This window comes from Nilaparvata lugens, chromosome 8 (assembly GCF_014356525.2).
Source record: "Nilaparvata lugens isolate BPH chromosome 8, ASM1435652v1, whole genome shotgun sequence".
Lineage (NCBI taxonomy): Eukaryota > Metazoa > Arthropoda > Insecta > Hemiptera > Delphacidae > Nilaparvata > Nilaparvata lugens.
The window spans coordinates 51,353,229-51,368,651 of NC_052511.1; the positions used below are offsets into that span (position 1 = coordinate 51,353,229).

Below are 15,423 nucleotides of genomic sequence, written 5' to 3' on the forward strand. Positions count from 1 at the left end.
GTAATTTGAACAGTTTTATGTAAACAAAAATGTTTCCCAAACTTGATTACTTTTTTATCTAAATTGGTTGATAAATAATTTTGTTCTTATTTTTCAGGAGATGCAGGACATGATCTGTCAATCAGCAGTATAGCTAGCATCACTCAAATCAAGGAGATGCTTGGCGAGATGGGTCAGAATTCTCCTACCCTTATCATCAATAAGCTAATGAATGCCGGTTAGTATTTTTTTTACCTCACATTAGTAATTTTTCATAATATTATAAAAATGTATATTTCGAATGCATAGACTATTTTTTTGAATCATTCCCAAGATTTAGGCTCAACTCACACTACCTCGACTCAAATCGTAGGACTCCAGTCGAGGATAATCCAGTCTCTCGACCTCACGACTTTCTTGCTCATTGTCACTTCAGTTCCATGCTACTCCATCTTCTAACCTTACTTTAATAAAAATATAAGATCTAATTCGGCACTATTTAGCATGTAACAATAATTATTATGAATATATTGTCTTACCCAATTTTTATTATTGTTTCATCTAAAATGATAAAACTTAAGTTTCATAAAACATAACCTCACTTTCATTAAAAATGCACGGTACTATGCAACTCAAGTCGAGGTTCGACCAACATGGCGAGTCGACGCTCGACTCAGTCTCACAGTCGTGAGGTCGCGTAGACTAGAATCGACTGGTCTGAAAGTCACCATTTGAAAACACATGCCGCGTCGAGAAGAGACTAGAGTCACAGTCTCTTCTCGACTTGAGTCGCCGCGTAAGTGTGAGCTGAGCCTTATTGCTAACAGTCTAATCATATATCACAACACAATCATATTTTTAGTTGAATTGAATTGAAAAAATATTTATTCATAAACATGTACAGGTACATTAGGAACAGCGTCAATATACAAACAACATAAACATAGAATGTAGTAGAAGAGTAAAAAGTAGTAAGTCTTAGACCTCCTTTATAAATAAACAAAATCGATAATCAACAATCACAAACCCACAGTGCGATCTGCAAACTCCTGCAGGGAGTTCAGACACAATGATATTAAAAACTCCTTGAGTTTTATACTTAATCTCTATTGCCTGTAATTCTAAAGGCAGCATTGTGAAGTATTTCCTTCCCATGTAGTGCGTCTTTTTCTTGAAAAATTCTAACCTATGTCTTTCCGTTATCCTCCCAAATCTAGTATTGTAGCCATGAGTCTCATTCCGTAGCTCTTCTACAGGGTAATTCCTAACATACATGATTACATCAAATACATATTGCCCGTAAACTGTAAGAATGCCAAGCTGCGAAAAAACCAGTTTTACAGAGTCCATTCTTTTTAGATTCATCATTATTCTGAGTGCTTTTTTCTGTTGAATGAGAATTCTATCAAGATTGCTCTTGGTCGTAATCATAGTATAATTATCATATTGTTGCTGTAGTGAGATCTACTTCAAACATAAATAATATAAAAGTTACTCTACAACTTCCAATGTCTAAGGTTGTTATTCTTGGGTTGTCAAACTGACAACCCAAAATCCATTCCCTGAATAGAAATCATTGGTACTATTTATTATAAGGAATAGTGACAGTTTGTATTTCGTTCTATTGCTGATGTTGATGTAAACAATAAAACTTTAAACAAGAAACTTGAAGTTTGAAATGGTTATCACTATAATTTATTGTTTTTCAAAGAAGACTGTAGCCTAATTCATTTACAGGAAAAACAGAGAATCAAGAAAACATTATTTGCCTGTACAGAGAGATTTTGATTATTATTAAGGTATATTATAAAAAATACAACCTTTAAAAATATTATGTCTTGGAAAAGCAGGTGTATACTTTCACAAGGTGTATTACTTTGGAGTGATCCGTGGACTAGTGGATAGAGTGCTTGCGTAGCAGCATAGAGATCCCGGGTTCTCAAACCCTCTCATTACTAAAAGTTTTTTAACCAGATCACTCCCGTGTTATCGGATGGGCACGTTAAACTGTCGGTCTCGACTTAAGTATGACAGTCGTAAGGCCCATTGACGGCTTAAATTAAATATACAGGCGGTGGGACCTTCCCACAAGGGACTCCCCACCAACAAAAGCCATACGAATTTAATTACTTTCACAATTACTTTTAAATAATATGAATGATACTTCTTCGTTTTACAGACGGCCGTAAAAAACCTAAACAAGCAAATAGAGTGGATTTACTGAAGAGAGCAGAAAACGCTTTCAATATGAGGTATGCGATTTATAACAGTGTCGAGATTAGTTGATTATTTACTTTTCACATTCAATATTTATTATATTATCATTCTCATAACTTTCTCTTATTTATAAAAACCAAACAATGTTTTGTAAGAGTAAGACAAGTAGCTTGTTTCCATTAGGGGTTATCCTCTTGACGAAAATTATAATATGGTATGAAGAGATAATATAAGAAAATACGAACTCTCCAATTCAATTATATTTTTAATTTATTTAATTGTGAACTAATGTTTGCGTATTTTTAATGTTTAGTACATAGTCTAAAGCTTGACATAGCATATGAGTGACTTGAGATATAGCCTATAGTGAAGGTTACGTTATAATGGCAGTGTTTGATTAGCAATGGTATTGCTATCCTTGTCTATCATTCAACAAAGTGGATAGCGCTATCTCTTTCTCGCTTTGCTCTGTTTCCAGATCGTCCTTTAACAATGTAGAATTAATAATTGATTTACAAAATTTTATCATCTTAGTTATGAAAATCGATTATGACATTATTGAGAATATTATTTCTTGCTTAATAAAATATAATTTATTATTTTAAACGAGAATGAACCGTTAATGTGTTACATCAATAAACCTGTAGCAGCTACCGTCTATAGAGGGCATTGCTTCTATAGAAGACTATAGAAGACTGAGGATCGCGAACGTTGTTCTGCTATCCTTCTCCACTGCCATTATAACGTGGACCTCACTATAGTTTTTTTCCATAAAGGTTTGTCCTCATGAGGAATATTATAAATATAATACGAAGAGATAATATGAAAAAAAACAAACTCTTCATTTCACTTCTATCTTTAATCTATTAAATTGTTAAAGAATTTTTGCGTACTCTTAGGGCCGGTTTCCGAGCTCGGGATCTATAAGTTCTCGACTTACAGAGTCCAGGACTAAAATAAGATCTCTGGTCTAAATTGACTTCCTGAGTCACGATTTTATCTTCTAAACTCCGGAGTCTATCAAGTTCTCGACTTTGAGTCCAGGACTTTAACGCAGTAAACGTGAGGAAAAAACACAATATTTTGCTGTTGTATTGTTGGCATTATAGCAAAACGGAAACAGCTGATTACAGCGGAACAATTCAAATGAGCATGCTCTCCAAACTATATTGTAATAGTATATTTCGCACCTAGGGCCGAAAATGAGATATTTCCGGCTCGAAATCGGTTTTTAAGTCCGAGGCCGTAGGCCGAGGACTAGAAAAGATTGAGAGCCGGAAATACATTTTGCCCATGGTGCGAACGCTATTTTTCGCCACACCAAAAAAAAACTTCCCAATATATAAGAAATTAAAAAATAAATAAAATTCAAACAGCCTATTTTGATAGTTTGAATCTTGGTTATGACAACTTTCACTGTCAATTAATTTCAATATTACTAATTAATGATTTACAATAGTGACAATATTTTTATACTATTAATATTTCGAATAATTGTTTGAATTTTTATAGCTCGCGCTTTGCGCCTGGTGCAATATCTCATGGATAGATGGATGAATAGAATTTTCATTACTATTGTAAAATAATGTGATTAAAAAATTAATATAATTGCATATTTCACAGTTTTGTCTCAAAATATATCTAAAAAATTGATTGAAATTTAAATTACGGTAACTAATATAAAAAATAGCTAATAAAAGTCGAAATTCATCGACAAAAAAAATGTCACTGACCGAGGTTCGAACCTAGATCATGTTTGTAATTCACTGAGCTTAGAGCTTTTGAGTACACGCCTTTACACTCTCGGCCATTGCTCCTTTTGATCGAACTGGCCTGTAAGTCAGGTAACGTATGTAGGCTACTATAATATAGTGTAGCCTATAGCGGCAAACTTTAAGCCGGTTTGCCGGCATTTTCACAACAAAATATTGCTCTGAAAATAGTTAAATCATAGAGAAAACATTCGAAGATTCAATCTTGAGTGGGCCTAATGTTTTCTCTATATGGTTTGATATTGAAGAAAAATTATCTAAAAGTTTTAATAATGAATTACGGAAAAATTACTAGGAATTTTTTAGTCAAGGTTATTTTGGCAACTGTGTTGCTTCTGAAGAACTCAGAAGTCGTTGCAATAGAGTGATTCTATCTATCTGTCAAGTCTAAGGCTCAACTCACACTTACGCGACTCAGGTCGAGAAGAGACTCGACTATAGTCGAGAGCATGTGTTTCCAAATGGTGACGTCGCGGAGACTAGAATCGACTGGTCTGAGTGTCATCATTTGGAAACACATGCTCTCGACTGTCGCGGAGACTAGAATCGACTGGTCTGACTGTCACCATTTGAAAACACATGCTCTCGACTAGAGTCGAGTCTCGACTGTCGCGGAGACTAGAATCGACTGGTCTGAGTGTCACCATTTGAAAACACATGCTCTCGACTAGAGTCGAAACTCTTCTCGACCTGAGTCGCGTAAATGTGAGTTGAGCCTTATTATTCTTGAAATTTTCAAGTTTTGTGTGCTTTCCAATTAGGTTTTGAAAGAGAAATTGAAAGCTAGTAATTAATCAGATTCCCTCCATTTCCACAGGAAAGAAAACATGAGCATAATAGACCTGACAGACGACAACAAGATGGCCTCCGACAAACTCGACATGGCGTCCGAAATCATCGACCTCTCCTCAACAACAACCGACAATTTTCAGCCTCTAAAACCTTTCCCCACTCCTCAGAGAAATGTCCTACAGGACATGACAAACCTGCACAGTTCACCTGTTAAGGTAAACTCTTCAAGGTCACAGGTTAATCCAAGGTCACCTGTGAAGGTCATCGACCTCGACACCAACTCCACCATCTTGGATCAGTCGGTTTCCAAAATGGCCGCCGAGCGTCCGAGGGCAACCAATGAGAGGGAAATGAGTTTTTCGAATTTGGAAATTAGCAGTGATTCGTTCATGGTGGGACCTTTGTCTAGGAGCACCTCGATTGAGGATATTGCAAAAGCTATTAATGATAGTTGTGAGTAGTCTCATTCCTTTATTTTTCAATATAAGTCAGTTGTGATCAGTTCTTTATTTTTCAATATAATTCAGTTGTGATCGGTTCTATATTTTTAATGTATTGGTTGTTTTCCATATATTTTTATATGATTCTTTATTCAATCATTCACTCATGCTCTTTAATCGGTCATATTAATATGTTTGACCCAGTTGCACAAAAGCCTGTTAACTTTTAATCATAATTAATTTGTATTACAACCAATCGTAGAAGGTTTTTCTGAGAAGAAGGTTTCTCCGATTGGTTATCGTGGCATTCAATAGGGATTAAGTTAACATACTTTTGTGCAACCGGGTGTCAGTGTTAAACTATTGAAGGAGCTAAGTGAGTTCCTACTGAACAGTGAGTTTTGTCCGTTTATTGGTGTGTATGTTCGACGACTACTTTCGATAGCTTTCATCGATCAACTAAAAATTTTCAATACATTTTCTTTGAATTATAATACAGATCGAGTTCGTTGCCCAACGAAATTTATAGTACTTACTCATTTGTCCTTTTTAAGGATGTAACAGAATGACATTGAATAAGAAAACAATTTGCAGTGATTATTTATTTATCAATAGCTGGTAACCCTTAATCCAGCGCCCCCTGTGGGTTGGGGAACTTTGAGTCGATCATCGTACTGAAATGAATGTGTTGAAAACCAGAATTCATCCACAGTATCCATGCTTGTCGTAGGAGGCGACTAAAATGGACCTCTAGGCAACTCCAGAAGTTGCATTGCCTTCAAACCCACGAGATCTGCCCCATCAGGGCAGTTTCGGAGGGGCAAAAAGAAAAACCCAAGAGACCAGAGATGGGTGAAACTCCAGGCTCAAATGTAGGTCAAGAGGCTAAGTCGAGGGTGGCCGGGCGCCGGGTGCCCTAGAGGAAGTTTGGCGTCCCGTCTCTCAGCGGAAGGACCTACAAAAAGACCAAGAGTGGAACTCACGTAGGTCACGAGTTTTGGGTAGAGTGACCAAGCCTTACCATTGCTCAAAGAAGCACGGCCATTTAGGCTAAACTTCTTGGGAGAGGTGTGGCCGGGCGCCCTAGAGGCAACTTGGCCACCCCTTAATCTGCGGTAGGAACTTCAAAGTAGGCCAGGAGTGGAACTCACGTAGGTCACGAGGACTAATTAGTCTGAAGAGACTGCCAAGCATATCACACTGGATTGCAACAAGCAACCGGGTGATGAATGGGATGCTAATATAGGGAAAAATCCTGGTTCTTGTAAAGGACACAGGTATTGGTTCGTCTAACTAACATACTACTTGGGATCATAATAAGCTTCGGTTGACATGTGGGGTTCTTTGAACCTTTTGATCCTTGAATCCGTCCCTTCAAAACCAATAAACAATAAACCCTTAATCCTCAAGGTTCTAATTAAAAAAACTTGACTTAGGTTTACTGAAATCTTGAAGAATTTGAAATAGGTCTTTAATCAACCTCGGTAAATTAAGAATCTATATGCAAAATTTCAAGTTTATCAGTCCATTAGTTCAGACGTGATGATGCGTCATTCGTGCATTTCCTATCCCGTACGTGTATACGTCAATCCTTTTATTTATAATACAGAGTGATTATAAAATGGCTTTACAACTTTGAAAGCACATAAATATTAATTGAAATTACTTACAGAATTGAGAAAGGTGTCATTTTGTTACAAAACACTTCAAGTTTAAGGTGTGGGTGTTATTTTGGTTCGATGTGACAGCCGTTGATAATGCAACATACATCCCACCGATAATCGATTTCTGATAGTTAAAGGGCACTTGTTCACCTTGTTCAAAATGACGGTGCACCAGCTTATTTCCTCGGAGAAGTTTGGGATTTTCTAGACAATTGCTTTCAACTTCGCAGGGCCAATTGCATTGAAACCTCGCTCACTAGATTTATCACCGATGGATTTCTTCCTGTGTGGTTTCATTAAGGATAAGATTCATGTACCGCCTACCGCCTCTACCAGACAATCTTAATGACCTCCGAAATCATCAGATCGCTGCGTTTGCACAAGTTACGCCTAATATGCTGGTACGAGTGTTGCAAGAAATCGATTATCGGTGGGATGTATGTTGCATTATCAACGGCTGTCACATCGAACCAAAATAACACCCCCACCCTAAACTTGAAGTGTTTTGTAACAAAATGACACCTTTCTCAATTCTGTAAGTAATTTCAATTAATATTTATGTGCTTTCAAAGTTGTAATAGTTTAATTAATTGGACTCAGAAATGAAAGCCAGATGTGTAGGCTTTGTAATCAGTCTGAAGAGACTGCCAAGCATATCATACTGGATTGCGAAAGTCTTTGAGCTAGAAGAAGGACTCTGTTTGGCTGCAAGCAACCAGGTGAGGGATGGGATGTTGGTATGGGGAATAAACTCCTGGACCTTGTAAAGGACACGGGAGCTGTTTTGCCTAACATGCTTTGGGACACACAATAAGCTTCGCTTGACGTGTGATATTCTCTCTCTGAACCTTTAGATCTTTGAATCCGTCCCCTCAAAAACACTTCACAATAACACACACATAAGTTGTAATAGTGCTTTTATAATCACTCTATATTATAGATATGCCGGTTTGTAAATTCATCTGTATGTTTCTGTTAATTCAGTTGAGTTCACTCCGTAAACTTGGACCATTTCCAATCTGATTTGATTAACTTTAATTCGATTTGAATTTTCCAGGCAACTCTTCAGTGGTTGATGACCCGGACAACATAAAACTGCGCTACTGCATCGGTAGCATCTGCAACGTGGTGATCACTCTCTCCAACAGCTCTCTCTCTAACAATGTGCACTGCTCCATCTCACTCATAGAAGTGCTCAAGAACGGGCAGCTGTGTCCCAAGGCCGTCAAAATTATATTCCCGCCCGAGGTGACGCTTGCTCCCGGGGAAACTAAGAAAGTCGAAATACAGGTAATTATTTTCCAGTTTAGTGATTAATTAAATGATTGTTCGAAGTCGAGATAACAATCAACATGATTTTGAATACTTTGAAAACGTTGACAATGCAAATATTGAATTCATGAAGACGAGTACTGTCTATAATAAAAATTCTGTAATACACATATTCAATATAGAAAATAATAGTTATAGTCAGCAGACGTCGAGAAATCTCCAAAGGGTAACAGTCCACTGGAACCGTATTCAACCGACCTGTTCGGCCGTTGGATCGGACGAATCTGCCGGCCGTTAATTCGGCCAAAAATGGTCGTCCATTGGAACTGTTTACGTCAGTCTAGTTGCCAATTATTGAATTAACTACTATCATAGCCAACAAAATTTTTCATAAACAATGATTACATTGAGATTTTGAAAATTGAATAAACAAATATCCACTTAATTTTTCAATACAATAATCTTACCTTCAGATCCTATTTGTTCAGAAATCTTTGTCCACAGATTCCTCTGAACATCACGACGATGATATATTTTTTCTCGCATATCCCACAATGTAACATACTCTTGAACCAAACTTATCAAATTTTTCATTTTCCATAGTTACACCTTTATAAAACATAACTAAAAAATCAAAAACAAACAAGACTGTGAAACAATCTTAGGTTAGGAACACTTTGTTGTCTCAGCTCGACTAGTTAGTTCGGCCGGATAGAGCCGGAAAATCCCATTCAATTCGGATCGAAAAATTGATCGGCCGGAGACGGCCGTGCACGGCCGTATGAACCTGTTGCAATGGACGAGCATCTATTCCTTTCTTTGTTGGGGGATCGCTCGGACGAGTTCGGTAGTTTTCGGCCGATGCTAGTTCGGACGAAACCACCTTAGTGGACGGCCCACCTTAGATTGCAGAATATCTTGGGTTTTCTCTTGGTGTGCTGACTATAGAAAGGAAAGGAAACTCTTGTTTCTTCGCATCTCTACTTCTTGTAAACCTATTATAATAATTTGAGGAATAATGATATCAGAATTGAATTATCCGTCATTTTGGATACGGGTATCATAGAAAATTTTTATCGATGCCATTTTTCTTGTTTCAAAAAGGCCTTTAAAATGTTGTACCACACAATAGGTGTTTACATTTAAAATATTCGAGTTACAACCCCTAAGTCACCCCCTTCTGAGGCGTTGAAATTCAGTTGTACGTCAAAAGGCAGAGTATTTGATCAATAACTTATCCTGAAAGTTACAGTATTATATCTACAACAGTCTCCAACTTATTGAAGGGTTCCCATACATATGACTCAACCTGTATATTATTTTACTTTTGATTGGATGAAGTATTTGATTGGTTGTTCTTTAATAGGTGATTCCATTCGCGATTGGGGTGTTGGACATTGCAATGCAGGTTGATGAGGTGGAGGAGAACTCTGATGACCTCAGCTCTTTCCTGTGTACAGTCACATTGAAAAGCGAGAAACCTAGGGTGAGTTTAAGATATTATATTCACCTTTATCTTTAATCCTAAACAAACGGCTAGTAGCACAGACATATTATAAATCCTTCAATCAATATTTAATTATTGTACTTTCACTGTTCTGCTACAAGTACCAAGTATTATATTTATAGGAAATTTGATTAATCCATTACTCATCTAAAGCTTTGTTGTCCCAGTTACCTAGCTGTTCCAAGAAATTATTCTCAAATATCATTATTCAACTTGATTGACTTATTCAAATTAGTCAACTTTTAGAATTAGCCTAGTCAACTTGGGCCATATGAATAAAGTTGAGCATCTGCTTATACTTCTAAAATATGGAGCATATGCTTCAATTTCTATGAATAAACGTGAGCAAAACCTTTTGCTCATGCTCATCAAAATAATAGTTTGAGCATTTGCTCAAAAGTAAATGCTTAAGCTCAAAATTGTATGGATAAACTACAACATTTGCTTAACTTTTGAAGCAAATGTTTCAAAAAAGGTGAGTCTAGTCTGGAGCAGCTTTTCACCTTTTGCTCATAGTAAAATGGCTCTACTAATTCGTGTGAGTAAGAGGAAACTATACCAGATACGATCACAACCAATAGTTGAGAACTATAAAACTCTTTTTAGATTCAACCATGATATATATCACCATTATTCCTACAAAAGATACCTATCCGATAGCCATCACAGAATAGTAAATAGGCATTTAAGAAGATGAGAGTGTAGATGATTATAAGAAGGCTATTGAGATTATAAGATTATGCTGAAGATTATTATAGAGATGACATTTTTTCACGCTATTATTTCAAAATTCAGAACTCAACTAACCTAAACCTCAATTCATGGATAGAGAACAGAGCAGACGACCAATACTGTCGTCTATACTTGCATATTTAGCGCTTACGTGAGCTATAAAAACAAACTAAGGCCACAAAGGCGAATCAGTTGATGAAAAATCTTTAAAATATGTTATACGTGAGCATTTGCTCCAGAGTTCAGGAGCATAAGGTAAAGCTTATTCATATAAAAATGAGCAAATGCTTATGCTTCTACCTAATGCTCATGAGAAAACCCTTATGCTCCATGCTCATGCTCATGAGCAAAACCTTATGCTCCATGCTCATGCTCATGAGCATATGCTCTAGTTTTATTCATATGGCCCATTGTCTGATACCAACTGAGATTATTATCTGTGACAATTTATTGTTCCACTGCAGTTTGTGACAATGAATGAATGTTTAATTACTGAAGACAACACACTAGATTCCTACATATCAGTGAACGTCTGCAGTACAGTGAGAATAATATTCCCATTAAAGGGAACTCTAATCTTCCCGTCTAATGGGACTATTCAATGCTCGGTCAGGCTGACTGGGAATACTCCAATCAGATCTCATGGGAATTATATTTTCACTGTGCCGGATCACGTTTACTGATACTTATTCGGAATCCACCACTTAGTTGCTTTTTCTCGTCAACAAATTGGTAAATTCATAACTGCATTCAAATATAGCTTGAATTTTTTCACCTTCCCATAGGCCTATATGAACTTCAAATTCAATTTTTAACTGCCCAATAATTCAATTCTACAATCGATACAATTCTATTATTACATCTAAGGCTCAACTCACACTTACGCGACTCGAGAAGAGACTGCGACTCTAGTCTATGACATCTCTAGTCTACTAGTCTACTCTAGTCTAGTCTATGTCTACGACTGTGACTCTAGTCTATGACATCTCTAGTCTACTAGTCTACTCTAGTCTAGTCTATGTCTACGACTGCGACTCTAGTCTCTTCTCAACGCAGCATGTGTTTTCAAATGATAACACTCAGACCAGTCGATTCTAGTCTTCGCGACGTCACCATTTGAAAACACACGCCACGTCGAGAAGAGACTAGAGTCGCAGTCTCTTCTCGACCTGAGTCGCGTAAGTTTGAGTTGAGCCAAACTTGTTACATTTTTACGTTATTCAACTGTATGGAAATGTTCTGTATTATTGTTGAATAAAATGAATATTCTATCCTATTCTATTTTCCTTGTGTATTTCAATTAATTTTGATCGTTTTTCCAGTTGATAATCACCAAAATCCCCAACAACGAATACGACAATGCCGAAATCGACTTCGGACTTCTACCCGAGGAAAGCCTGCGCAAGTCCGTCATCAGCATCGAAAACGTAGGCAACGTGAAAGTGCCTCTAAACTTGACAGTCACCGATAACTCTTCGAAATTCCAAGTGTTCCACCTCCAAGAAACCGACAAATCCGAGGTATTCGAAAAACTCGTCATCCTAGACCCGGGTGAACGTCTGGAGGAACCTGTCTACTGTTTCACCCCTCCTCTCGAACACACCAACCTTTCTCAACCTTCCCGACAAATCACGGGGGAACTGTGCGTGTCGTTGGCTAGTATAGTTCGTGAAACCACCAAATTCGCAAGGTTCCAACTGAAAACGACGGTAGGGTACACTCGGGTGCTCATAAGTCCCAACTGTAACCCGCTGGTAGTGCCGGCATATGAGAAGAGGCCACTGTTGATTAGGAACGCGAGTGTACTTCCGGTGACCTTGAACCTGGTGGTGGAGGACGCTGACTTCCGGTTGGAGAGAGACGTCATAAGGTTGGAGTCGAAGGAGGATGGGAATATCTTGGTGGAGTATTCGCCGATGCAGTTCAAGAATAATATGAAGAAGTGAGTGAATTATAGTTCAGATTCAATACAACCGTAGAAAAAATATAGCATAAGAAGATATCCCATAGTATAGGGCGTTTAATTTCACTGTCAACTCAAGTCGATAGTTCTATAGTGAGGTCCACGTTATAATGGCAGTATTTGATTAGGAATGGAATTGCTATCCTTGTCTATCATTCAACAAAGCGGAGAGCGCTAACTCTTTCTCGCTTTGCTCTGTTGAAAGATCGTCTTTTAACAATGTAGAATCAATAATTATTCAACAAAATATTTCATTTTAAATATGTAAATTCATTACCCAATTATTAAAAAGTATAATTCCTTGCTTAATAAAATATAATTGATTATTTTAAACGAGAATGAACAGTTAATATTACATCAATAAACCTGTATCAGCTACCGTCTGGAGAAGGCATTGACAAGACAGAGGATCGGCAACGTTGTTCTCCTATCTTTCTCCACTGTCATTATAACGTGGACCTCACTATTGTAATATTATATTTAGTAGTCTACATTTGTATGTTTTCGAGCGTTTTTCTATTTTTTTAATAATTCTATGATGTTTTGTGTGCTGTTGAAAAGATCTTAGAGAAAATGTCGTGAAAAGGATGGAAAGTTAATAGAATGATGATGCAGCTGATTTCAAAGACAAAAATTTTATTAAATTATATCCTTTTCACGACATTTTCTGTAGGATATTTTCAAAGACCAACATTTTATCAAGTTTATATCCTTTGGAAAAAATCTCCTCCAACCTTTCTACGATCAACATTATTTTAACTTTACATCCTCTACACGACATTTCCCCTAAGAACTTTTCCAAGACCAACCTTTTATTAAGTTTACATTATTTTCACGACAAATCTCACCAACTTTTCCAGATCCAGTCGCCTGTGGCTATGCATAGACTCGACCGAAACGCGCTACGAGGTGAAAATGATCGGCCAGTGCAACTCACTCGACCAAAACATCATCTCCAGTTCGACCGGCGGCGACTCGGTCGTGCGACACGACTCAGTCGCGCGACCCAAATCTGTCGCGTCGATCATGACCGCGTCATCGACGTCGCCGCAAGGCTCCAAGGCGGCCACGCCCTATACCTCAAGGTCATCATCGCCCTGTAGCAGTAATTTGTCGACCGGTGAGTTGATTAAAAACGAATTTGACAGTTTCCTCGAGTTTAACATTTTTGTGATAAAGTTGAATTGTGTTTATAATATAAATAGAAATACAAATCGTTTTGTATTATTATTTATTTCGATTTGTATTTCCATTTATATCACAAGTAGCACTAAACAGAAAAAATACAATTAAATGTGTCAATAATGTATAATGTGTGAATTCTGTAGCCTACAGATACAGGATTCTTTCTACTTGATGTGTTTTCATTCAAATCTACATTCAAAATTGTACGAATTTTCCAATTTTCTCGATGAATTTATTCGTGTGTAAAGCTGGGGTTTCGTATGTGCGTGAATGCCGTCGTCGACCATGGCAGGGTGAGGATGTCACATTGGGTAGATTTCAAATTGTCTAAATAACCTAAAAGATTATGTTTTAATGGGGATGGTTGAGTTTATACTTTCAAATAGCAATATGTTGATATTATTAGAAATGTTTTTATTCTTGAATACTTGACACAAATAATGAAAAGCTATTTGATCAGCTGTTTTAGCACACTTGAAATTTGGACAATATGAAAGTCAACAATGCTTGCCGTCGTCGACTGCGAAAATTTACGCACAAACGAAAATGCACCTTTACATGTTTTTAATGAAGATGAATTGTCTCAAACATGTATAAAGTTCTATACAGATGCGTTTTTCATTCAAATATTCTTCATGAAATTGAATTGTCCCAAACACACCTATAAAGTCCTATAACGATACAGGATCCTTCATACATACAAGTCCTTAAGGTCCAATTCACACTGAAGTGAGGTGGCGCTGGCGTGGCACTGGGTTTTTGCCACTTCCACGCCACTCCTATATATAAACATATTGTTCGATGCAAATTGGAGTGGCGTTTCGCCACACCACTTCTGTTTGTATTGATCAAGTTGTGCCTGTTGATCCTCCCAAATTATTTTTAAAAATAATTTTGTATCATTGAATCAATAAATTTAAATAATATAAATTCAAATAATATATTTTTAAGAATACTAGTAGTTCTGTGAACAGTAGACCTCACGCAGTATTCTCATCCACAAGTACCTGATTGAAACTATAGACATTATGGAAATACAGCAATAAATTGGCTTCTCCACACATCTGTATAATCACTTGTCAGCTGATTTATGATTAATAATTCTATAGTCTGATTTTTATTCTAATATTGGCGTATGAAGGAGGCTCCTTTTTCCTTTTATATGATCCTTGAAATGCAAAATTTCCAAAAACCTTGTATATACGTCGACGCGCAATTAAAAAAGGAACATACCTGTCAAATTTCATGAAAATCCATTACCTCGTTTCGCCGTAAATGCGCAACATATAAACATTTAAACATTAAGAGAAATGCCAAACCGTCGACTTGAATCTTGGACCTCACTTCTCTCGGTCAAAAAGAATATGTTCACATGATAGTTGAAAAAATCAGCGTCACACCACCGCCACGTCCGTACAACGTCATCGCCACGACACTGCAGTACTTATACTTGAAAAATCTATGCCAGTTTAGATTTTGTATCATCAAATAAAACTACACCATTGTCCATGAATTAAAGTAGGCAACACAACAATAATTGTTATTATAAAGTCCTGTAAATACATAATTTATGTTTGGAATTTTTGTAAATCATATCAAATTGTAGATTTTATTGTTAATCCCACTATATTGGGTACTTTAAATCAATGTAATGGTTTAATTTAATTGTATTAGGTAGTTTAATTTTGGCAAAAAGTCAGTTCGGAGTGTAGCAGTTCTGTATATTATTTATTCCTTTAATCCCTATAAGGTTATCCCTATATCCCTATGAGGTTAATATTAAATTTAAGGTTAAGGTAATGTAATAATAATATCGAGTGACCTGGCTGGCTCAGGTCTGGTGTCTGTTTCAGGTCGTTTTCATGTTTTCAGGTCGCAACTGATCAATTTCAGGGCCTAT

General features: G+C 36.9%; 1 protein-coding gene across 1 annotated transcript in view; it reads left to right on the plus strand.

Moving 5' to 3' along the window:
• LOC111054461 overlaps positions 1–15,423 on the plus strand; it is a 55,618-nt gene that overhangs the window by 17,505 nt on the left and 22,690 nt on the right. Inside the window, exons 8-14 of the mRNA XM_039435181.1 lie at positions 98–217; positions 2,159–2,231; positions 4,786–5,213; positions 7,922–8,154; positions 9,503–9,622; positions 11,698–12,317; positions 13,199–13,458. Of these exons, the coding sequence (XP_039291115.1) occupies positions 98–217; positions 2,159–2,231; positions 4,786–5,213; positions 7,922–8,154; positions 9,503–9,622; positions 11,698–12,317; positions 13,199–13,458 (1,854 nt within the window). The remainder of the gene's footprint in view (positions 1–97; positions 218–2,158; positions 2,232–4,785; positions 5,214–7,921; positions 8,155–9,502; positions 9,623–11,697; positions 12,318–13,198; positions 13,459–15,423) is intronic.